Source organism: Microplitis mediator, chromosome 5 (genome assembly GCF_029852145.1).
Source record: "Microplitis mediator isolate UGA2020A chromosome 5, iyMicMedi2.1, whole genome shotgun sequence".
NCBI lineage: Eukaryota > Metazoa > Arthropoda > Insecta > Hymenoptera > Braconidae > Microplitis > Microplitis mediator.
In genome coordinates, this window is record NC_079973.1 from 21,145,085 (window position 1) to 21,172,388 (window position 27,304).

Consider the following 27,304-nt stretch of genomic DNA (forward strand, 5'->3'; position numbering starts at 1 on the left):
ATCATCATCATTATTATTTATTTTTATTAATTATGTTTTTTCTTTATTAATGTATTTGTATTCGTTTTGTACTTGTATTGTTTAGCAAGGCAGCATGTTGCACTTTGTTACTTTACAATTTAAACGGGCCATACTATGTACGAAAGATCATTATTCTCACTCATTTTTTATCTCTCTCTCACTCTCTCATTTATTCTCACTTTCTGTCTCTCTTTATCATCGATATATATATATTTATTCAACCTTCATTATTCATCTTTCATCTATGCACTTCATTTGTAATTTAATTCAATTTATTGTTTTATCATTACATTCCCACCAGTACTTTCAAATGCAAAATAATTTATTTTACTTCAAAATTAGTCATTAAAAAAAAAAAAAGTTCATTTATCGCTTACTCTTTTTATATTTTAAATACCAATCCTCAGTAAAACTATTTTCTTTAAGTTATTTATCACGAAAACTGCATGGACGAATTTAATCATCTTCTATTTTAATTAATTATTAATGTTAATTAATCGGTATTTACTTTTTAAAAATAGTAAGCGATAGTAAAAAAAATTGATATTTTTTTTAGATCAGTTTTTTAATTTTGTAACCATGTTCTGTCTTTTATATAAATTTTTTTTTAATGAAGGGCATTCTTAGACAGTATTAAAATTTTATGAATGAATTGAAAAAAAAAAAATTAAAACGTTAGTCGAAAAAAGGTCATCGTTGTAATTTCCATGAGATAGGGAAGAAGTCCCGTTTTGGCGGTTTTAAGGCCAGTCTTGGCCTTTTAGAAATTTTAATAAAATAATTTGTAAAATACCCAATGACTAGGGACAAGATTTTTGCCTTATTTTTGAAATAGATAGTTCAAATTTTTGATATTACGGGGAAAATATCGGTCTTAGTGAAAAAGTTTTAGAACAAAAGTTGTAGGAAATTTAATTTTATTAAAAAAATGTCTCTTATGATTTTCTTATACGATCAATATTTTCACCGTAATTCAAAAATTAAGATTCATAATGAATGATTCAAAATTTTTTTAATTATGAAAATCTTAATTTTGAAATTACGGCTTTCGTATTAATTCTAAGAGAAAATTATAAGAGACATTTTTTTTAGAAAATTAAATTTTCTAGAACTTTTGTTTGAAAACTTTTTTCATAAGACCAAGATTTTCCCCGTAATATAAAAAATTTTGCACCACTAATTTTTAAATGTATTTGCAGATACTATTATCACACTATTACAATGGATTTTTTCTTAGATACGTATTCATAAATTAAAATAAAGGATTTAATGTTCAAAAATGGAGCAGAGGCCACAAATGGTACTTCTACCCTATATAATTTTAAAAAAATTATTTGCATTCGTTATTAATTAGGAGCAACAAAATTTGATAAATGAATTTCGGCCTAGGAAACTTGAAAATTCGAATTTTAAAATTGACATAAAGACTTTACTGAAATTTATTTTCCAAATTTCGTTTAACTTCCAATCGATATCAACTGTAATTTAAAAAAAATCTATACCTCAGCAACATTGTCCTCTTTTCAATTGATGCTTCAATTTTTTCTCAATTGATTGATAAAATTTTTCTACACTTATGACAGTTGAATTGAAAATTTTCAAAAGAGAGAAGACTGTCTGTGAATGGCCTTAATATTTTATTATCTGGGCAAAAAAAAAAATTCTTCATAACCATTGCAACATTTTACGAATTTTATAGTGAGAAAATAATAATAAAAATAAAATACAATAAAATAAAATAATTTTTATTAACTAATTATTTTATTAATTATATGATATGAATTTCACGGTAAAGAAATTTATAAAACCAACATAAACTTCAATAACTGTCATATAATTAATAATTAATAGTAATAATATAATATAATAAAATAATAATGATATAATATAATATAATATAATAATAATAATAATAATAATAATAATAATAATAATAATAATATTGATAGCAATAATAATATAACATATTAATACGCTGATAATAATTATAAGCATTTGTCAAGTCCTCATAAACATTTTAACAATCACTTCGACAACGGACGCAATAGCGAGACAAAAAAACTAGTGGAGTACCTTAAGAATTATTATTTTTATAATAATAATAATAATATATATTATATATATAAATAACGTAGTACAAAAACTTTACGTTACTTGCATCGTAGATTAATGAACTAACGTACATTGAATTGCCCTCGTTTAAAATAAAAATTATCTAGTTATTTATTATTCAATTGCATAACTATAATACATTCTTAAGATACCTGTGCCCGTATGAATGTATTATAAATACACATGTATGCTATAGAAAAAAAATTCATTGTAATATGGATATATATATAAATATATATGTGTATTCAATGAGTTATTTCATGAATTAAAAAATACAATCGTCAACTTTATCAGTGTCCACTGCTAGTAAATATGTGATGCCATACATGTACAAAATGCTTATATTATTTAAGTGTTTAATATAATAATTATAATAGTAGTAATAATAATAATTAATTAATTAATAATAATTAAAATAAAACAATGAGCATAAGGATAAAAATTGCAAAAATAAAATACATAACAAAGTACAAAATTATGCAATACTTGATTATGTAAAAAAAAGAAATTCTGCAATTTAAATTTTTAAAAAATTCGCGCTTTGAAATTTTATATCTTTCGTTGATGTAATTTAATATTTTTAGATATAAATTGATCGCTCAGATAAATATTAAAATGTAATCAAGCTGTTTAAAAGCAAAACCAAATATTTGAATGCTCAATTTTAAAGTTTCAAAGCGTAATTTTTTTATTACAATTGTAATTGTGAAATGAACAAAGGAGAAAAACTTTGAATATAGATGTTGATTTAGGACACTCGAGTAGATAAAAATAAAGAGAAATAAAAAATGTGCGACAATGTTTGTCTATTACGTTATTTTAACAGCTTCGCCATTTGTCAAGTTGTCTAGTGATTTTTTTTTCCATCGATTGTTATCACATTCACATCCACACACTTCTTATTATCGTCCCACAATTCTTATATCAGTTTTATAAATTAATAAATTAATTTATTAGAGCGTGCAATACGCTCTCAAGTCTCGAATTTTTTAAATTTAATTTTACATTGCACATTAAATTAATTACTAAATATACATCGAGGCATCGAGCGTTGATAAATTTATCATTTTTTTTTCTTTAAATTTCAAAACTTGCTGTGTAAAATAGCGTTTGTATTTTTTGAGTAAATTACAATCAATTTCTTCATTCATTTTTTTTCTCAACCCAGAAATTTTTAAATTTAAACCAAAGTCTAAACAATTTTAATTTATAAACTTATAGTTATTTAAAATTGTTTCTGTACAAAGTCAAACTTTGGCGCTTACATTTAACGATAACCAAATAAAATCATTATTTTGCATTCGCAATAATGAGGCATAGGCTTATGACGATCATTGAAAGCAGACGTAATGAAAAACAATTAAAATAATAATAAATAATGTTGAAATAATTGTCTATAAATAATCATATATGCATACAAAGTACATGATTATTTATTACTTTATTTCTTTACAATTGCGACGAACGCTACCCCATATTTTTTTAATGATTCGCAACGATTAAATAGATAGTAATAATTTTGTTTGCAATTTCCCCGTTTCAGATAAATTTAAGGATTTTTTTTTTTAATTATTTTTGTTTTTAATTTAACAATTAATTTATACTTAAGGTTTATTAATAATAGTTATGGCACAATATAAATATTAATATTTAAAGTCTTTTTGAAGACATAATAAAAAATAAAATCTAAGTAGTCTTTCTCCTATGTTCGAAAATTTCATCATTCTTTTCAATTCTCATCAATTTTTTTACTTTTTATTATAATTTTGGAGTATGTTTTTTTTTTGTTATTTTTGACACAAAAAAAAGGAATTTCTTGACATAAAAAATTTTTACTCGTCCCAAGAAAATTTTTTCCCAGCTCAATAAATTTTTTTCATTGTGAATTGAAAATCGAAATTTTCTTACGGCGAAAATGAATTTTCTCAGAGCAAGAAAAAATTTGTTGGGTCATGATCCTGAAGTTAACAGACATTTAAAAATTTTTTGATTTTTTTTCAACAATTAAATTTGAAGAAAAAAAAAATTAAAAATATGCACATGTAGAAAACTTAAAAGACTACAAGTGCAATTTTTTTAAATATTTTTTTTTTCATAATTTATCGTTTTTCAAAAAATCCAAAAATTATTGGACGTCGGCTAATTTCAGTGTCAAAGTCAAAAGACAATTAACAATTTTTGGATTTTTTTTTTAGCAAATTAATTATGAAAAAAAAAAAAACTAAAAATATGCACTTGTAGAAAAGTTTAAAAACTATATGTGTAATTTTTTCAAATATTTTTTTTTTTATAATTTGTCATTTCTAAAAAACTTCAAAAATTATTAGTCGTCGGCTAACCAGTATCATTTTGGGTCAATAAATTTTTTATCGTCCCAAGAAAATTTTCGTGTTCAATTTATAATAAAAAAAAATTATCGCGCCCAGAAATTATTTTTTTCTGTGTAGGATATACTCTTTAGTAAATAAACTAAAGAATATGATGGATAAAATCTGCCATTACTATTTTTTTTGCTGTTCGTTGTTGTTATTTTTGTATTAGCTTGTTTCGTTTTTCATTTTTATTTCAGAAATTTTAGATAATTTTAAAAGATTATAATTCTTGATGAAAATTTACAATTTTTGTTTAGATAATTAAACAAAATTTAATAATTTAGCCATAAAAAATCATTGGTGTTAATTTTAATTTTTTTTTATTTTTGCGGTCTACGACTTAAAAACGATTTCGCAATGTTTCTTTGGTAAAACAATATCACAAGATAATGAAGAAAAAAAAATAAAAAAAAATATATTCAAGCCAATTGTCGCAGTCTAATCAGTCGCAATTATTATATATAATATTATTTATATATAAATAGTTATAATAATAATAAGTTTTTTTTTCATCTAATTCGCGAGAAAAAAAACGAAAATGGAAACAAGTTAAAAATAAATTCGATATTTTTTATTTTATATTCTTATAATTTTTTTTTTCTCAATTTGTCTAATTGTTTATTTAATTAAACTGATATCATTTTATTTATTGTTAAATTATAAAAATCAGCCTTTTTGTTAAAAAATAAATTTACGTAACAAAATAACAAATTTATTTCGTCACAGCGCTATAACAAAATTTTAAAAAATTGAGCATGGCTCTTTACCGGCTCTAATTAACGAGCAACTAAATAATTAATAACTTTAGTTCATTAATCATTCCTTGTTAATTATTAATGTAAATAAACAGTCACATTTAATAAGCTTTGATAATCAAAAACCGCTCATCACAGTGGAAGAAAAATTGCCGGAAGTGGAATATTTTTAACACATACTTATATATTCAAAAAATTTTACTTATTAATTAATTAATTAATTAATTGATAAATTACATTTAATCACTAATTTGGAAGAAAATTTGACAATTAATTAATTTTAACGAATATTCATTTTTTAAAGATAATATTTTTTTTTTTTTACCAAAATATTATCCCTGATTTCCGGTCAATTTAATTCCAGATACGTCTGCCGATATTTCATTTTCATCTAAATAAATTATTTTAAAATAAGAACCATAATTTAACATAAAAGGCGGAATTAAAAATAATTTAAATGAATATTTAAAAACTTATTCCTACAAGTGGCATCGAAAAATAAATTCCCGTGAGTTTAAAACTGAAATACGGACACGTTTTGTGTTAACGATTCTGTTATCTATTATAAAAGTTTTATATTTTTATTTATCATTACTTTTCCTATTTAATATATACATTATTAAATATATATCTATATATTTATATAATATATGTATACGAAAGAATGGAAATTAATATTTAAAAATATTTATTTCTTAACGTAAACTTTTCTTTCAGCTTTTCTCGCAGCTTGAAAGACAAAAAAATTGTGCAGGTAGAAAGGATCGTTTTTAATAAGTGACATTATTTTTTAAAATAATTAATGCTACAGTAATTACGGTTATCAAAGAAGACATTACTTAATTTTTTTAATAGTTTACGATAATCTTCAATGTGTTGGCACATTAATGTTACTTAATTTTTTAAAAATTAATTTTGAACACCAGTGAAGTGTCTGCATTTTTAAAATAAATTATCATCTAAATTTTTTCCTTTTTATAAAAAATAACGAATTTTGATAAAAGTAAATTTTAAACCTAAACAATTTTTATCGCAGAAATATTTTTACATCACTAATAATAATTATCGAAAAAAGTTCAAACTTTAAAAGTATTTTAGCTTTTGAAAAAAATTCAAAAAAGATTTCGAATAAAATGCAAATTTTTTTAACAATAAAATCATTTTCAATGATCAAGAACAATAATATGATAAATAAAAATATTTAATATGCGATGTTTATTTTGGCATCCAATTAAAAATTTTGAGCCCGCTAATTAGCGATTAATAATTTTCGTTTTACGCGCACAAGATTCTGATAATTCGATCGTATTACAATCAATAATTATCTTTAATTTTTCTACACAAGTCAATGACACTATATCTTTACTATCGTAGTGAATAATAAGTTAAATAGATTGTATATTTTAGTTCATATATATGTATAATGTATATGTATATATCAATAATTATTATCGATGTTAAATTTGCCGATCAAGCAGACGTTTCACTATGTCAATATTTTAATTTTATTTAGAAATCAAATCATTACGAAATTTATACTTTGTCTCGATTACTAATTTCACAACATTGAAGATAAATTCGAATCCGTATAACTTTTGCTAATTCCATTATTTTTAATTATTTTTTTTAATCTTTTTCGTTTAGTATACCAACTGAAAAACATCACAGAACTTTCCGATATCATAATCAATTTGTCCTTTGTTCATTATTATTATTAATATTCTCATTTTCCCGTTTGTCGAGGTGACGTTGACTATCACGATGTGGAATAATTTATATCGAATGTTTATTTTAAATTAAATTTTTATTAGCTCGTTATTTTTATATCTTTACTCGCCTTCTTTTATCACAGCAACATAGAAGGGTCTAAAAATGACTAGGATAATTTCCGTTGACGAGCTTATAATTAAGTCTTATTCAAAAAAATTAATTTGGCATAATATAATTTCACACAATTTTGGCTTAATCGATAATTTAAATTTATCGTTTTTCAAATAAATTATAATTATCCACATCGTGTTGTAAATCTACGCCACGTGAACAGAGAAAAATTTTTTTTTATCGACTCTAAACAAATTTGACACAAATTTTAAACTCCCTTATACGGGATTTACTTATTATCTAAAATCGTATAATTCTTTTTTTTTTTTTTTTTTTTTTTTTTTAATGGTATACTTGGTGATCGATATGTCTAAAATCATTTTTTTTTTTTACATTAATATTTAAAATTTTTAAATATTTAAAATTCACACAATTTTTTTTCTCATTCAACTACCGAGTCTAATATAGTTGTAGCTGCTCTTTATTAATTATTTGTACTTGCTCATTATTAATGATAATGGCGTTTACATATTTGATAAAACAACTTTATTGTTTTTTTTTTTTATTTTTTTATTTAAGTGTTTTATCACTGAGTTTAAAACCTGAATATGTTACGAACGTTATTATTTAAACAACTCTTAGAATTTTGTTTTATCTATTTATCTCTTGTACCAAGTACTTGAGTACTTATTATTGCAAGAAAATACCACAGTTAATTACTTGTTTGATCTTTATTTTAGATAATAATAATCATATTTATTTAGAAGTCCAAGGACTAGTATTTATGTGGACTGTAAAAAATTTTCGTAGTGAACGCGGATTAAATTCGGAGTGAATACAGAGCGGATGACTATTTATCCCCTTGGAGTGAAATTTACTCCAAGGGGAGTTTATTTTAATATTAAATCTCCCTACCCGTGTAAAAAAATTGTTGAAAAAAGGTTAAAAAAGTGCTGACTATTCTACACTTTAAAACTTACAATGACGAATTTTTTTAAAACGATTTTCAAACTTCTAAAAATGCACGGAAAAAAAAAATTGACCATACTACAAATTAACATTTTTCAGTGCAAAATACGTTCAGAAAAAACGGATTTCGAACTATTTCTGACCATTTTTCGTCTTATTTTGTCTTGATAGTATTAGGACATTTACTGATTTTTCCCTTGAATTTTCAAAAATTTAAAGAACGTTTAAAAAAAGTTCGTCGTTGTGTCACGTTTGGAAGTTTAGATTAGTCAACACTTTTTTAATCTTTTTTTAACAATTTCTTAACACGGGTATTTACTCCGTATGCGAAGTGATTTTTTTTTAAATTCCAAAGCTCCGAGTGAATTCGGATTCAAATAAAATCCGTAATCACTCCCAATTTTTCACAATGTACCTCACTAAATTTATCTTATAAAATTTTTATTCCCAAATCAATAAATATATACACTGTAAAAAATTTGAGGAGTGAATGCGGATTAAATCCAGAGTGAATGCAGAGTAAATACGGAGCGGATTGAAATTTACTCCGAAAGAGAGTTTATTTTAATGTAAAAATTTCGAATCAAAGTGAATGTGGATTAAAATAAAATTCAAATCACTCCTGAAAAAAAAACTCTCTACTTACTCCGTATGCGGAGTGATTTTTTGTAAAAGCCCCGAAATTATGAGTGACGGAGTGAATTTGGATCTAAATAATACTCGAATCCATCCCCGATTCTTTACAGTCTATAATTTGAAAAGTAAATTTTTAAACCAAGAAAGAAAATAATTAAAAATATATATCAAACAAGTAATACCGTATTTTTCTTGGCTATTTAAATATCGAAAGTACGACATCAGATAACTCGGTCGATAAAAAATCTCACCAACAAAAATATAAACTAATAATATAAATTTAATTTATCCCTGTCATAAGGAGAATAATGAAATAAAATATATTGTAATGTCCTGATGTCATACTTTGATTGCATACAATTTATCTTTATTTAACTTTATACCTTGAGAAAATTCAAAGATAGAAATATTATTGTTATTAATATTGTACCAATGTAATATATATTTATATAATATATAATAATATGTAATGAATATATATGTAAGTATGTATATATGTACACAGTTCAAAATATTACTTTGTAGAGTTAAAAATATAGTCTGATTTTTATTTTATTATTTTATGTATGATGGACTTTTCTGCAATATATATTTTAAATATATTTATATGTATTTGTATACATTTTAGTCCATAGTCCTTAAAAATGTTTTATCTATCTCTTGCCACTGTAGTCTTTATTTTAACTTTTATTTATTAACTTTATTTTGTATAAGACTTTATGGAATTTGAGCACATAGATTTCGTAATTTAATTCCACTTAGGCCTAAGACAGTTAACTGGCTATCCTTAAATTTGTCTTTACTTAATTTAAATATATAATAATAATAATAATAATATATCTATATATATTTATGTTTCACATCAATCGCACGTTCATTTTTATTATTGTACAGATAATTATCGTAGTAATAATAATAGCAATAGGGATAATAAAAATAATGATGATAATAATAATAGAAATAATAGTGATAATATATATGTATATATATATATATATATATAAATGAACAATAAAATAGTAAATAAACGTGCGATGAAAAAATTAGCAATTAAAACGAGCCACTTTATTTTATTAACTAGTCTCTATCTCTCGTAATTGCGGATTGAGACGTCAATATATATAAATATATATACACATACATATATGTACGTATAGATATAAATGCATATATTTATAATTATCACGCCGTTATCTCAATATCCTGCTTTTTCTATGTCTTACGCGCGCAACGTTTAATCACGTCGAGTTTACGTTTTAGATTCGCCGCTTTTCGTTAAAATTAAAGAAAAATAAAAGAAAAAAAAATAATAATAATAATAAAAGAAAAGAATTAATTAATTAATAATAACCTTCACTAGATTATAAATTTAGTTTTTAGTTGACGTAAAATAAAATTTAATAATTTTCCTCCTTCATATTTTATACATTTAAAAATCTAATCCGATTGTTGCGGATCGGCAACAATACTCAGTCCGTTAAATATTTAAAAATAATAATTCAAACTAAATAATAAACAATTTAAATAAAATTTTGCCTCTAAATAATGACTGGAATGTTATTTATTTAAATAAAAATTTTTTTAATTTATACCTTTTTTTCCGATCGTTTCAATAAAATTTGTTTGGTTAAGCTTAATTACGTTAAGAATTTGTTTTTAATTTTCTCAGTCAATTCGTCGTCATTCTTTGGATTAAACGCAGTCTTGACGAATGTGTTAAAAAATCAAACAATATTAAATAAAATAATTAATAATAATTACGAATTAAAAAAAAAAAAAAAAAACATATACTTTTAATTTAATTTGAAAGCGAGGCGATACGTAAGAGCCAATTACGTAGTATTCATTCTATCATTCTCTTCTTCTGAAGATAAATTACCCTAGACAGTATTTTTATATATTATAATAATAATAAAAAATACTGTCTTGAATAATAAAAAAAAAATAAACAAAAAAAAAAAAGAAATATTAATAAAACACAACGACTCATTAAATTGATTGTCTTAAAAGCGACGATCAACCGCAAGACGAGTCCGAGATCACAAAAAATAAATTTAAATATTACAACGAGAGGTGATTGGTGGATCCTGTATTCTACGTTTTACGATCTAATGATATTTCTGTCCGATTGCGTTCTCCCCATGGCCAATGATGACGCTGATAATTTGCTTGATATTGTTGTTGTTCTCCTTCTTCTTGGTGATGATGATTATTATTATTATTGTTATGATTAGAAGTAAGAAAATTATCACTGGTGTCATCAAAATAATCTGGAGAACGCTGGCGAACGGACCACCACTTTCATTGGGGCAATTGTTGCTGGATCGGTGGGTGATGTTGCGCTGCCAATACACTCTTCATGGCGGATGTCTTCAGCAGCCTCTTTAACATCCCGCTTGAGCCACGGTGCTGAAGACTTTTGTGCGTCGTCAACGAATTTTTAGTCCGATAACGACGGTTACAAAACTCACACACGTACAAAACATCTGATTGCTCATGTTTATCCTGAAAGTGACGTTTTAACGAGTAATAGCAGGAAAAGGTACGGCGGCAGTAGGGGCATTCCTGTGGCTCATTTATGCCTCCCCCTGTTGGCAGTGGCATAGAGTATATATTTGTGGGAAGCGTCGACGCTGGATGCATCCCATTGCCCGTACCTGTAAATTATATTACCATTTTAATTAATGGCCTTTTTTTTATTTTCTATTCGACTTTTTTTTTAAGTATCGAAATTTGAAAAATTTTATTTTATTTTATTTTTGAAGCCGTACAAAAATGAATGAATTTTATTGTCAATATGAAATTTATTTATAAAAAATCTGGATTAATTGTTTTTAGAAATTGAAGACAAAAATTTTAGGCAGCCCGTGTAAAAAAAATTTTCGTTGATAATGAATTTAGATCTGAATTTCATGACGAAACTCAAATTTAAGGTATAAACGTATAAACGTAACACAAATATGACTTTCATCATGAAAATACTTCAACTTTTCATCTAGTAAATCAGAACCAATTATAAAATTAATTTATTAAGTCTTTGAATTGGATTTGGGATGACGTCAATAGAAAATTGACTGAATTTTAAATGAATTAAACTTTTTATCAAATTTATCGATTCAGAATTTACCACACTGCTAGAAATTTTATTTAAAAATTACCGTTATATTCACGGTAATCGTGAGACGAATGACATGACCTAATCATTTGTCAGTGAGTGAGATAATTTTTAACTTTTTTTCAACAAATTTTACCGTAGTCTACTGTAAATTTTATTCGGTTTTCGATAAATTTTATGAAGTCTACCACAAAATAAATGAATTTTGTCGTAATTTTTATTTAAAAAATGGTAATAAATAAAAGCGCCGCATTAAGTCTCACGATTACAGTGAATTTAACGGTAATTTTTAAAGAAAATTTATTTCCGTGCAATAAACTTCTTCTATCAAGTACTTGATTCCCGTAAATCAGTTTCGACTGTAAAATTAATTTAGTCAATGAACTTCGGATCACTTGGATTTAAATTTTACTGTCATAATTTTGACGTGATTAAAGTTCTTGATACAAATTAATGATGAAAGACATATTTGTGTCACGATCTGAGTTTCGAGATGAAATTTATATTTAAATTAATTATGAACAATAATTTTTTTACACGGGGGAAAATAAAATAATTTTGACTTTACGTTAATTCATTTTTGTACAAAAATTTCATAAATGTAATAGTGATATTTATTTAATATTTAGATTATAGAAGATTTAGTAATAAAGGTGTGTAGTGTAGGATGTGGGTTACATTATTTATTTTAAAATTAAATCATGCTTATTTTTTACGTGCTGATAATTTATGAGAAATTAAATCATTATATTTTTTTTGACAAAAAAAAAAAATTAGTATATTTAAAATTTACTGAAAGTCGTTAATCCAAATAATTTAATTTCTCAATAATTATAAAATATATTTTTATATAAAATTAAAAATTTCACTTAACATAAAAAAAGTGCTGAGTACTTAACAATAGTGTTAATCATGCTTTAATTAAATAAATAAGTACCGAGTAATGTAAATTAATGTTAAAATAAGTGTCATGCAGTCAGGTCATGCAGTAATTAAGTAACTCTGTAAGGAAAATATTAAATACTTAAGCATGCAACATTTAACATCGAAAGCAATGAGTCGCTAATAAGCATTCATGGTTAATTAAATGAAATATGTAACAAAATAAATAAATAGAAAAAAATAAATGATATAATAATAAGATACGGCGAAGGATTGGTTAGTAGTGAGGAGCCTGAAGCAATTAGTCCGATAGAAAAATAAAAAGCCCTGATATCCTACTTAGATAATACCAATTATTAAATCTGCATCTCTACCTAATTTTTTTTCTTATCCATTCATACCCCATTTACATGATTTATATATTTTTGAAACAATATATACATGTATTTATGTAAGTAGTATAATATATATATATAATATATTTATTAACTAGAAATTCCTTTTTCATTCTCCATCACAAAGTTTAGGACTGAACCCATTCATGCATTAAAAAAGTCCATTTTTGAGTTAATTAACAGAAAACAGATAAATTGTGATTTAAAAGAATGCCAATAAAAGTAAAAACAAATCTATAAAATATTTAAAAGAGATGTTTGACTCAGAAAAAGTTTTTTTAAAAGATATCACGAGTGAATAAAAATAACCGAGCGGGTTAGTCGTGCATGCATGTCCTTCTAAAATTTATATAAAAAAATAAAAACAGGATGTAGATATAGAGAAAAAAAATTAGGAAAGGATTTTGGCATTATCAGGGATTTGAATATTTTTAATACAATATATACATAAAAGAAAATAAAAAATAAAATAAAAAAAAGTAAAGTAACAAAAAAATAGTAAAGATCAGAGGGAGAACGAAAGACCGAGTTGTTAAATTTGGTTCGTAGTACGTGGCCCTACCTTATCTAAACCTTCAAAAGAACTTAATGTCAATGTCGCCAGGTCTGCTCTTATGATAGGTATAGATATGAGTCATCAGGGAGTTACGCGAGCAGTATACTCGCTCGCAGATGACACATCGGTACTCCTCCTGTCGTTCGGCGTGCTTGTCGGCAACGTGGCGCTTTAGTGATGCTTTACTGCACAGCACCTTGCCACACAGTTGGCAGGTGAAGAGCTTCTTGGGCGACGGCGTGTTCAGCGAGTTCAAGGTCAGCCCTGGCATCGAGGCGAGCACTGAAACACAACAATGCACCTCATGCAGCACACCCCACACTTACCTACACCAAGTCTAACATCTCTTTATAATCTTTTTTTTCTTTTACTCTCTTTTTTTTGTCTACTACCCTTAAGGGTTTTCCCTAAATCTCCCCTCCTCTACCGCACTTATCTAATTCATCCCGATTTAATCTTATCATTAGTATTATTTATGTTAACCCGGGTCGAAATATCTAGTCTCAATCAGTTGTCATCGAACCCAAGGAAGCCTCAATGAGCCTCAAATAATACTAATCGAATTTAAATTACATAGTCGAATAGTAGGTTCATTTGAGGCTCATCAAGGCTTATTGAGGATCTTTGAGTATCATTTGAGGCTCAAAATGCTTTTTGTACTGAGGCTAGATTGAGGCTTACTTGGGTTCGATGAGGCTAGATTGAGCCTAGATATTTCGACCCGGGAAGTTTAGGTTTTATTTATAAGTCTAATGGATTAACCCGGGTCACAATATCTAGCCTCAATCTAGCCTCATCGAACCCAAGTAAGCTTCAATCCAGCCTCACTGAGTAACAAAAGTATTTTGAGCCTCAAATGATGTTCAAAAAGCATCAATGAGCCCCTCAAATAATACTAATCGAATTTAAATTACATAGTCGAGTAGTAGGTTCATTTGAGGCTCATCAAGGCTTCTTGAGGATCTTTGAGAATTATTTGAAGCTCATTGAGGCTTTTTGAACATCATTTGAGGCTCAAAATGCTTTCTTTACTCAGTGAGGCTGGATTGAGGCTTACTTGGGTTTGATGAGGCTAGATTGAGACTAGATATTGTGACCCGGGTTTAGTTATAAAATTTAAATAAAATAATTTTTTTTGCTCTTGTAAATAAAAAAAATAATTAAATTTCAAGCTGTCTTTTGCCTACTTCACAAAAAAATATAACTACCAACGGAATTATATATTTATTGTTAATACTAAAAACTCAAAGACGTATATAAGAAGAAATAGGAAATAATGAGACGAAATGAAAGATCTCGTCTTGGTGATCGTAGCAACGAATTAAATGTCAATAAGTATAAGCGCCTCATTTATTCATAAAAGTTATTGTTTGACGGGTCGGTCGAGGGTTTAAATGCTTCAGTCTGCAGGGGTATAAAGAAGAACCGCTGCGCTACGCTATCTAACAACTATTATAACTAAAAAAACTTTTTCTCATTCGCTCTGCGCACTCTCTTTCACCTCTTTATCTTTATATATTATTATAATAATATTATTAAACATTTCTGTATTATATTTACTGTTCTAGACGGAGAATTACGAATAGAGAGCTCGGTGTATGAGGAAAAGAGCGAATAAGCCGAGGCAACACTGAAAGAACTGGATGATGGATATAACCATTCATTTTCATTGAAAATTACTCTTTATCCAATTTATTCTTACTCGAGTTGTGTCTCATTAAACTCGAGGAAAAAAAGTACTGCAGTAATGGCGTCATCACAAGGAACCAAGTCAACGAGGGGATTATAAGTATTTATATACGTCTTTACAATTATTTACGTAAAGACTGACGACGTTATATTTATTACGAGGATCTTCAGTTCTGGTGAATGAGGTAAGGAAATTTTTTTTATTCAACTCAAAAAAATGTCTGCTCATAATCACGCGCGACTAAAAACATAAAAAAATAAATGACTAAAAATTTAAATAAATTAATAAAATAAACTGACAAGTAAAAAAAAAAAATTTTAAATAAGTAATAAATAGAAAAATTAAACCGGGGGATGCAGAATCATGAAACGTATATTGTTGTAGGACATTTTTAAATTCATTTGTTGAAAAAAAAACAATGGAGAATATGAAAAAAATGTTTCACGATGTTTCGATTGAACAAGGGTTAACATATGACACTGAGCATTCTGGAAGACATTTAAAGCATGCAATTCGCGTTACAATGTAACCCGCAACGTTTTATCGTCATTCGAAAGTATCTTGCACCTCTATTGTTACTTGTTACTTGTATATATTTGTACGTAAATTCCAATGTGGCTGTTTTACCTCTATTATAAATATCTATGCTTGTATTCTATTATGTAGATATTAAAAAAAAAAAAAAATTAAATAATGTGCATAAAGATATAAATTGTTGCATATAACGGGCTATAGAAATATATATTTTATAGGAAATAATAAACGTCTGGATCTGGTGGACTGTTGTATTGAATATAAAAACGAGAATCTTATTGTTAACGAAAAGGCATCCGCGAGTTGAGTATTGAAAAAAGAATTTAAGCGTGAGGAGGAGAGCCCAAGTCTTCGCAGTTCAAATACTCTTGTTTTTTTAATTTTTTTATTTAAATATACTCATTAAAAATATAAATAAAGTTTTCAATTCTTTTGTTCTTAATTTTATATTTTTTAAACAAACTTTTTAAATTTGCACTGCGATTACTTGAATTAATATTTAAACTGTTTTATTCTATGAAAAAAAATAAGTAACTAAAATTTTTTATCGAGTCGTTAGGAATTTATGGCTGTCACAATATTTAAACAACACATTAACAGTAAACCCTATTGGAAGAATTAAAGCTAACTTACCTTAGTGCTGAAATTATTTTATTTTTTTTAAAATCCATGATAAGCTTAAGTCTATGAAAATATTATAATTATTTATCAAACCCGAGTCAAAAAATCGGATTCAAGTCTCAAAGTTCTCAATAAGGTTTTTGAGGATCAATTTAGAATTTTAAGCTTGACAACGGTACAGAAAGTTATCCTACACGGAAAAAGAATATTGCGCTTATCACTCACCAACGGAGAGCGATAGTTTTATCGTGATTAGTACTAAATTGTTACTTGATTTTCACGATATATATATATATATATATATATCGATATGAATGAAACACTAGATACTTATTATAATGATCCTACGGATTGTGAATACACTTAAATGTATAGTGATCGTCAGTTAAAGAATCCATATCGTACCAAAACGGATCGTGATTATCGCGATCTACTTCTCAAGCGCCACCACTCATAACCAAATTTTTTATTTATAAGATTATTAATTATTTAAAGCGCACACAATGACGATCAAAAAATACGAATTATATATTTAATGCAAGAATTTCTTTTTTTTGTCGATTAATTTTTTAATTTACCTTTGAAAAAAAAAGACTGTAAAATTTACATTAATTAATTACGTATATTCTAGTACTTTACATTTCTTGATATTAAATAATAATTTTTTATTGCACCTATTAGAATTATTAACATGTAATTATTAATTCCAACTAAAAATAAAATTGTAATGAAGTTAAAGTTGAAAATTTATCTACTTTAACCTCAAATTTTTTATGGCTATTTGCCAACAAAACGGATCGTTACCATAGCAAAACGATCTTATGATTTTGGGATCCGCCTGGATCGCGATAATCACGATCCGATAGACCAAGACTTTCCGTATACAAAGTATAACCAACCGAGAAAAGTGAATATCACAATACTGTTGAGTGGTGAGCGCAATATTTTTTTCTCCGTGTAGTTTAGTCCTCAAAGTAGTAGTTACGACCCATTTTACCACTTTGAGGACCAAACTGGAATAACATAATCTGGATTAGAGCCTCAAAATACTCAAAACATAGAGGATCAATTTTATCCGCATTTGAACCTCAAAAGTCTCATTCGACGTTTTCTCTCCCCTGCCTTTTTCTATCTAAAACTTTTCAAAGTCCAAACTGTAACTTTTCATTCGTTGAGCATTTTGAGGCCTTAGTTATAATTTAAAATCGATAAATTAATTCGCATTAGGACCTCATAGTTCTCATTAAGGATTTTGAGCACTAAAAAGTAGAGTTACTTTCTGCGCGGCAAAAAAACATCAAAGGAATCGAGGCTTTTGAGGACTAAACTGAATTTGTTTTTCGACTCGGGAAACCTTTTTTCAAATAAATTAATTATTTTGAGCGCTTTCTATATGATATAGGATGTGATAGGTTGAGTAATCTTAAAAATAACTAAACTAAATAAAATAAATAAATAAAAAAAAACAACAAAATTATTAAACCAAACAGTACATTTTGCATCATACAAAAATGAAAATATATTAAAAATGCATTTTATATAGTGTGAATAATTAATAATAATAATTATTGATTTATAATCGTGATCAATAATAAATATATAACCAAAACACCTTGGGAAATAACAAATAATAAGTATAAGCAAGATAAAGTAACTTTAAATTGTCTTTCCGTTTGTTCTTACAATCATAAGTTACACAAAATCAATGCGCGTATTTTTATACGTTTTTAAATTTCCCGCGCTATAATATATTATTTTATTTTTATTATCCATTTCGCCGCAAATCTTGTCTTGATTTTTAAAAATTAATATATTTTTAAATAAATTTTTATTTATATTTTTCGATTAAATAAATCTCCTATCTTTCGCGCAGGTACTAATGTTTTGTCTGCTCTTTATAGTAATGAAATAATATGATGATAACAATAACAGTTGTTATTATTATCTGAATAATAATCAAATGATCGACGTCATACGAATGAAATTGGCGATAACGATATACTATAGAAATAATAATGATAATAATAATAATAGTAATATGGATAAAATAATAAGTTGTGAGTAATTAAGTAGTCTATAAACATAGAGCTGTAAGCTATTGTAAAAAATTGGCTATTGTATATTATTTCTATTACATAATTTGTCTATTAATAAATGTGGGGAAAATAAGCAGAATATATATATGTATATATATACATATATTTGTTTGTGTGTATGTGTCATGTGTATATTTATAAACCTATTTGTTTTTAATAATTGATAATAATTACGGTGGAAAATAATAATTATAATAATTAATGTTAATAATAATAATAATAATAATAATTAGCAATCACGTCTATTTTGAATTCGAGTAACTGATTGTTGTTATTATTAATTAGTTATGTTTATTTTTTTTTGTGACAATGACAGAAATTTATTTCCAATTTATTGACAAGTGTTTTATGGATCGATTGTTTATAATTTATCGCAGACTCAATCATTTTATTTTATATCTTTTTTTGTTTTTTTTTAAAATTATTTTTCGTAACTAATTGCACATCACCACACCCATTTTTCATTTCACGGATACTAAATCCTTTTATTTAGAAAAACCGCCCTTTTTAAAACTTAATCATTAGGTACTTTTAATTATGAAGTTTGGTAACATCAGTCAAATTAGTGAAAAAAATCAGTCCAATAAAAATTGACTAATTAAACAAAAAATTAATTAAATGATAAATTAATCAATTAAATAATCAATCAAATCAGTCCAATTGCGTCACATTAAATAACTTGTGACAATCTTAGTGCCAATTAACAGTCCAAGGCAATTAAATCATTGGCGACCCATTTTTTTAAAAATAATTTTTTATAATTTCAGTCTTTTCAATAACAAAATAGAAGCCATTGTATTCATCTTTTTTTCTACTTTATATATACATATATATGTATATATAGATATAGTTTTTTTTTTCTTTAATGTTATATTGTCTAGACAAAGAGCCTATACTTATATTTAAAACTAAACGCAAGATTTGCTATTCTCTCGCGCGAGATAATTTAATGGCCGACGATATTAAACGTAAACCGGAATTTCGTAACGACAAAATAACAATCGCTCGTAGTCTGATGTATTTACTTTTTTTTTATAAATTTTAGTCACAAACTTATCTCGCGTAACAAAAATATAAAAATAAAAATAATGGTGATAAAAAAATAATAATAATTAATTAATTAATAAAAATCAAATAAAAATCTACAAATATAATTTTTATATATGTAATTAAATATTAAAAAATCATTTTATATTAATTTCATTAATAATTTATTATTTTTATAAGTCTGTCATTCATATACGAATGACAAATATCCGCGTATTTGGCAATTTTTTATATTTTTTACAGTAGTCACATGTCGATTTATTGAATAAACTACTATTTTTTAATTTATCCATTTAAATAATTATCAATATCAGTTCTTTATCATCCGTCTCAACTACTATAAAACGTTTTTTTTTTTTTAATTTAATTATTTATCATTTTTTTTTAATTTAAAGCTTCATCCTTTCCGCTCCTAATTTACGATCTCAAACATTCAAACCTGTTTCTTACTCAATTATTTTTATTTTTTTATTTTTTTTAAACTCATATTTGCACCTGCTCACGAGAACATACTTTCACATCCTACAATTGTGTGTTTAAGTGCAATGCATTATACAGTATGAGTAAACTCAATTTAAATTAATAAAATTTGTTCTCTAGTAAAAAGTATGCGATAATCACCAACATACTCTAAATTATTTATATATAAATATATCATAGCCTACCTATAGATAAAGTGTGTTCGAGCGTGGAAATGTGTTTTATTTTATTTATTATTATTTATTTAGTTTTTTTTTATGTATATTGGTGTATTACGAATATTTTCAATGTAATGCGCATTGTTTATGTTTGCAGGAAAATATAATATGTATAATAGATATTAAATATATAATATAAATTTATGTCATATATACCGAGTAGAGTACGGTGCTCTTACGTCAGGCTTTTTATACAAAGGAATAAAAGTCAAATTATAAAACCGAGGTCACAAATAACAAAGTTGGTGGTTTCTTCCGGTTTATCAGAGCCTCCTGTTCTCAACCTCCGTTATTTTAAAACATTTATAACTATTACTTCACAATAAGTTTATTAAATTGACCCAAAGAATCAAATTAATTATTAGATTTTTTAAAAATTACGGTTGTGTAAAAAATATCTTGCACGTGATTATTATATTCAGATTTAGAAGACTCTGGAGAATGTCTTATGAAAATTCTACTAAAATATATGCCTATATGTTTATGCACTCGACTATATATGTACTGTTACTATTAATCTATTATTTAAATGCATATGTCTATTTGTTTGTTTGTTTTTTCCTGGACTTGCGATGTGATTTGTTTCATTAGCAATTTTTACTGTGCACTATTGGAAACCTGACTATGCTATCTTATGTTTAGTAATTAATAAAAAAAAAAAATAATAATCAAATAAATAAATAGAAGTAGTTATGAAAAAATACGATCTCACTCATTATCGACACTAAAAAATGATGATACTGAAGTTAGCCGACGTCTAATAATTTTTGGATTCTTTAAAAGACAATAAATTATAAAAAAAAAAAATATTTAAAAAAATTGCACTTATAGTCTTGTTAATTTTCTACATGTGCATTTTTTTAGTTTTTTTTTTTTCTTCGAAGTTAATTGTTCAAAATAAAATCCTACAATTTTTAATTGTCTGCTAACTTCAAGATCATAAAAAATGAATTAATTTATGATACTGAAATTAGCCGACGTCTAATAATTTTTGGATTTTTTAAAAAACGATAAATTATGAAAAAAAAAATTGCACTTGTGGTCTTGGAAATTTTCTACATGTGCATATTTTTGGTTTTTATTTCTTCAAATTTAATTGTTCAAAAAAAAAAAAACAAAAATTTTGAATTGTCTACTAACTTTAGGATCGTATTAATTTCATGTGTTAGGTCTTTTAAATGATATTTTGAAAAATTTCTATGGGAATAATTTTTAAATCAAGTGTAAGAAATCACTATTATAATGATATTTATATACAGAAAAGAAGATTTCTTGGCGTAAGAAATATTTTAGGCTATAAATTGCAGACAAATATTTTCTTCGGATTACAAAAAATTTCTTGGCGCAAGAATTTTTTTCTTGACCAAAAAAAATGTTTCGTGCTCTAAAAAAATTTTTGTTTTCAATTTATAATGCAAATAATTTCTTGGGGCAAGTAAAAGTTTTTTGCGTAAAAAAATCTTTTTTTTGTGTGCAAAAATTCTTTATTTTTATTTGGCAATCTGTTAAAAAATTAAAATATTTAAATGAGTGAGATTCTACTTTTGAATCATAACAAAAAATATTTTCATATATTAAGAAAAGAATAAAAATTTGTTTCACCAGTAAATACACAGAGAAATTATTCTTGTTTAGAATGCTGTGGTGTCGTAGTACTGCCGGACCACGTTGGCCACCTGTCGGAAATTGAAGTAAACCCATGAAAAAATTACTATGGCCATAGTAAAACCGACAACGATTATGTCACAAATTACTGTAACCATTGGAAATTTTACTGTGGTCATGGTAATTTTTTTGGGTTTATTTCAATTTCTGACAGGTGGCCAAAGTGGTCCGGCAGTACTACGACACCATAGCATTCTAAACAGAAATAATTTCTCCGTATAATTATTTTGAAAAATATTTTTTTATATCACGAGGATAAAATAAAAAATAATTTTGACCTAATGTTGTATGATAAGAATTAAAAAAAAAATAGTAATCATATAAAATAGTAATTGAAAATATGAATATAAGGTACGGCGTATTAAAACCGGGATCGTTACTAAAAATTAACGCATCTATAAAAGGTACCCCATTTTAAAGCATGTTTTGTTTTGTGTTTGTATGTGGAATGAATCTAATATATATTAAAATATTTATATATTAATAAAATAAAATATATACTATAATTATAATTTAATAATAATTAATTCCAATCACTAATCACGAAGCAATCTAATAATTTGCGCATAATTATTATCTACCTCGCGACAATTAAGTCAACAATAATTTTAAATAAATAAATTTCTAATCACTCGTAATAAATTTTTTCGTAAATTTTCGTTCGATTTTTTAAAAAATAATAATTTAAAAATAATAAATTTATAATTTATCTCGAGTCTTGTAGGTCAATTTGTTTTTCATACAGTCTTTTAATATGTAAATGTCTCTTTTCTTCCTAAAGTTAGTTGGACGATCCGCGTTAATAATTAACGCTTGTATTTAAATTATTTAGTTTCTTTTTTTTTCTTTTGTTCATTCAATTAAATCCTAACTAACGAGTTCGCATGGGAAATCCGAATTACAACCTCCCAAATCACTCACACAGTCGCGCAGTTTTTAATTATTAATTAATTTACTTTAATAATGCCTATCAACATTTTTAATAGACAAAAATACGAGTAAAAATAATCAAATATAAACAAATATAAAATTTATATTCATTAAATAAATAATTTCATGCCATTATTTTAATTTTATATACAGCTTGAAATAATTTACATATGAATTATTATAATTATTGGTATTGTTATTATTATCAATATTAATTATATTATTATTATTATTATTGTAGATTCATTTATATGTATAATTATTTTTACTCATTAAATATTATATTGCAATTTATCATTTACATTTTCTATCACAAAAGAAATTTTTTAATAACAATTATTGACACATAAAAAATAGGGCTGCGTCTTTGTCCATTTGTGCTTCGAATTTCCCGGAACATTCGCTTTTAAAAGCTCTGTACTTTTTTTTATTTTTTTTTATGGAAGCACTGGACATCTTATCTCCCATTTACGATTTTTAAAAAAAATTATATTACAAATTTATTTGTAACCAAAAAAAGTAACGATAGAAAAGTAATTGATCTAAGATATAAGATAATATTTTTTTTGAAATTCGGTATGTTTAGTTATTTATAGTCGCAGTTGAAAATAAATAAATATTTGAAAAGTTTTATTTTTGTCTACGATGGTAGATACTCTTGTGATTATTTAAGCTGTTGAGAGTTCTAAACACTTTATTACACATGACGCATAATGCACTGTTGAGTGGCTGAAAGTGTTGTTGTTCTTTATGACGTTTTAATGTTAGCTTTGTTGATAATGTTTTTCCACACACATCACAAGTATAACATATACCTGGTGGTAATAAATTATTGTGTAGTGGATGTGATAATCGCATTGCTAATATTGCTGATGGTGGACCTTCGCGTTTATAATTATCATTATTATTAATATTATTATTATCATTATTGTTGTTATTATTATTATTATTATTATTATTATTATTATTATTATTATTATTATTATTATTATTATAAATATTAAAATTATTAAGCATTCAATTAAAATTTTAAATAAATTCATAACAAAATGCAAATCATTAAAATCATATAAAAATAAGTTTTTTCAAAAAATAATAAAGTTAACATTTAAAAAAATAATTAAAAAAAAAAAAAAGTTTATATATTTTTTTGCAAATGCATAAAAATCATAATAATTATAATAAATAAATATAAGATGCAAGCAAAAATATAAAATTAAATATACAAATATATTTACAGTAAGTTAAAAAAAAAAAAAAAAAAAAAAATAATAATAATAAAACCAAGCACCGTTACATTGATCCCAATTTAAAAAAAAATATATCCGTTACGAACCAATTGACGTGGAGGAGGCGGACACACAGAGAGGCCACGTGTGGATGGACCCCCAGCGCATAATCCGTTCATGAAGGTAGTAGTAGGTACACACAGAACAATGACGAACCAGAGCACGTATAGCCGAGCGAGCGGGACCGGGAACAAACAAGAACAAAGATACGACTGCCATTAATATTGTGGACACATTAGTAACGATACTAGTTATTTTTTTTATACAGAGGACAATCGTGGGTGCCGGGTAAAAAATAACAAAAAAAATAGAAAAAAAAAAGATTAAATAAATAATTGGGAATAAAGGGGTTAATGAAAGAGTTTTGTGGTAATTTTTCTAGGTAATTGGGTATTTTTTACTATACTATTTCTATATTTTTCAAAATTTATTTTAGTTTATTCTCATTTAATTGGGTTTTAGAATTTATTGTAACACTCCTCTGCTATATATTTTTTAAATACTCGTATAACGACATCGGCTTAGCTGACACTCAGGTGCGGTGGTTGCTAGTGGTAATAATGGTGATGGTAATCAATCCAATGTACTGATAGAAACAAGGCTCGGGGCTCTGGTTTGTCATTGATCATGGTAATGTGACTCGTGTCAGCGATAACCAAACACTCTTGGGAGACACGCGCGTGTTATTATTACTATTATTATTATTGTTATTATTATTATTATGCAAATGCCCATTTATCAATATTTATAACACAATAAATATTAATCTCTGTTGTATTCTAATTTTTCAAAAAGTAACAGAAGCAAATAAAATTATGCTATTTTTTTTTCCAATTAAGCTATGTTTCAAATGATAAAAATTTTTATATGAAACAGTGTTATAATGAAAAAATAATAATTCGAGGCAGTGAAATGTCAGTAATTAGACTATTTCTATTGCTATTGCAGTAACTATAGCAGAGGAAGTAGACTGAAAACTCTTAAGAGAATACAACAGAAAGTTTTTGGGCAATTGCGAATAAGTTAAACTTTTGTTACCAACGGCAAACTTGTAGACAGAAAGCAGAATATTCGAAATGAATAATTAAGTTTTCTTCCAACATACCATTCTCAATGCCTCCCAGGGTGTGGATGAGTCTAATGAGGAAAATTGTATTTGAGGCTTTATTTTGGTACTCCGGGTTATATAAATATCAAACTTTTCATTCCTATCTCTATTGTTTTTGTATTTTTAAACACTAACACCGACGCCCAACTGATCATGTTTGGATTAAAAAATCAAATGCAATAAAACTTTTTGGTACAAAAGAAATAAAATTATTATTTTTATTTATTTTTTATTTGTTTTTTTATATAAATAATAACGTATAACGCGAATACAATGGAAATACATTACCCTGGACCCCCAAAAAATTTTCGAATTATTTTTAATTATTATTAATTATTATCATTAGTAATAAAAAATATATTATGTCTTAAAACTCAGGTATACAAATGTTTTGTTGTTTTTATATTTACATTGACGATTTACTCTGTCGTCATTTGTTAAATATCATTTTTATATATTTATTTCTTTATTAAAGATGTATATCTGCTCTATCGATCAGGTATTTACAGTTATTTAGTTTTATTTGACGAGACTACTATTGCGCTATCTATTGCATTTATATGTATTATATTATTATATTATCTATTACTTATAATTGCATATTTTTAATCTCACATTTATGACAATGGATTTTATTATTGAACGATAATAATAATGAAAATTATTATTATTATTCTAATTAATATTGACAACTTATATATTTGAACCATTTTTAAGTACTTAAAAAACTCAAATGCATATCACATATTTATATTTTTTATATTTAAAAATAATGATTAATAGTTTAAAAAAATATAACTTAAATTTTTTTATTACATTTCCCGGGTCAAAAAAATAGTTTGATTTTGGCGCGATTTTTTAAATTTAAAATAAATCAAGACAAGCAAGTCAAGCTCACGCAGATAAATTTTTAGTAAAAATTACCAAAAAACTGATACTGTGAGGACATGTGGTAAATATCTAAATTTTTCCCATGCGCATTGTAAAATATAGTACTCGATAGCATGTAAATGAAGCGCAATTTCCACTTACGACAGTAAGAATCTAGTTATTGGCTAGATGTCATTGCAGTACCAAACTTTATGGGTAATTTTTACTCAAAAATTCTATGCGTGTTTGAGTTCTTCTTTCAATAAATGAAAAACACATTTTAAGATACGAAAATACATTTGGTTTTGACTTACTTTTGACTGAGATGTCCTACTTAGTACTGATTTACGCCAACTAAGTCAAATTAAAGTCACGTTAACTTGGATTTGACTTAAATTTAAGTCAAATCCGAATCAAAATTGACTGGAATTTGACAGTTGACTTAAATTTTTAAGTTAAAAAAGATGAGTGTGAATGTAGCAGACATCAGACAAATTTAAAATTATTAATAAATAGAGTAAATAATTGATAAAATAAAATTTTTTAAAAATGCGCATTTAAAAAATTTTGAAATTAATAAGTGCATTTTTTTTAAATTTTATTTTATCAATTGTTTACTCTATTTATTTGTAATTTTAAATTTGTCTGATGTCTGGTACATTCACACTCGTTAAAAAAGTCGTATTGAAGTTAAAAAAATTAAGTAGCCAATATCAAGTCAAATGCAAGTCACAAAAGTTATAGCAATCAAAATTAAGTTAATTAAATCAAAAGCAAGTCAAAAAAGTCAAAATCAAGTTATATTTTTGACCCGGGTTATCACGTTAATTATAACTTCCAAAAGATAAATCAATTAATAAAATAATGTTAATATAATTCAAAATAAAATATTAATAGAATATATTAATGAATTGTTTTGCTGTAAATCGCAAAAATTAAATGAAAAAAAAAAAAATATATATATCTATAAGTTAATAAACTAGATATTTAATAATGTATTAAAAAATAAAGCCATTTAAAATTGCCTCTAGTGATGACTTAAAAAAAAGATAACTTTACGTTACGTAATAATTATTAATCCAAATATATATATATAAATATATAATTATGTAATCTTTAACA

General features: G+C 25.4%; 1 protein-coding gene across 5 annotated transcripts in view; it reads right to left on the minus strand.

Annotated features, from left to right (window-relative positions):
• Positions 1–174: 174 nt before the first annotated feature.
• LOC130667868 (broad-complex core protein) overlaps positions 175–27,304 on the minus strand; it is a 60,207-nt gene continuing 33,077 nt past the window's right edge. For 2 of the 5 annotated variants that reach the window (XM_057469758.1, XM_057469756.1), the window contains exons 6-7: positions 13,641–13,916; positions 11,205–11,343 (exon numbers count right to left, since the gene is read on the minus strand). In XM_057469758.1, coding sequence (XP_057325741.1) covers positions 13,654–13,916 — 263 coding nt within the window. In that variant the 3' untranslated portion in view covers positions 11,205–11,343; positions 13,641–13,653. Of the gene's footprint in view, positions 11,344–13,640; positions 13,917–22,123; positions 23,797–27,304 lie in introns of those variants that run through there. The other 3 variants (XM_057469753.1, XM_057469759.1, XM_057469757.1) reach the window with 3 other exon arrangements.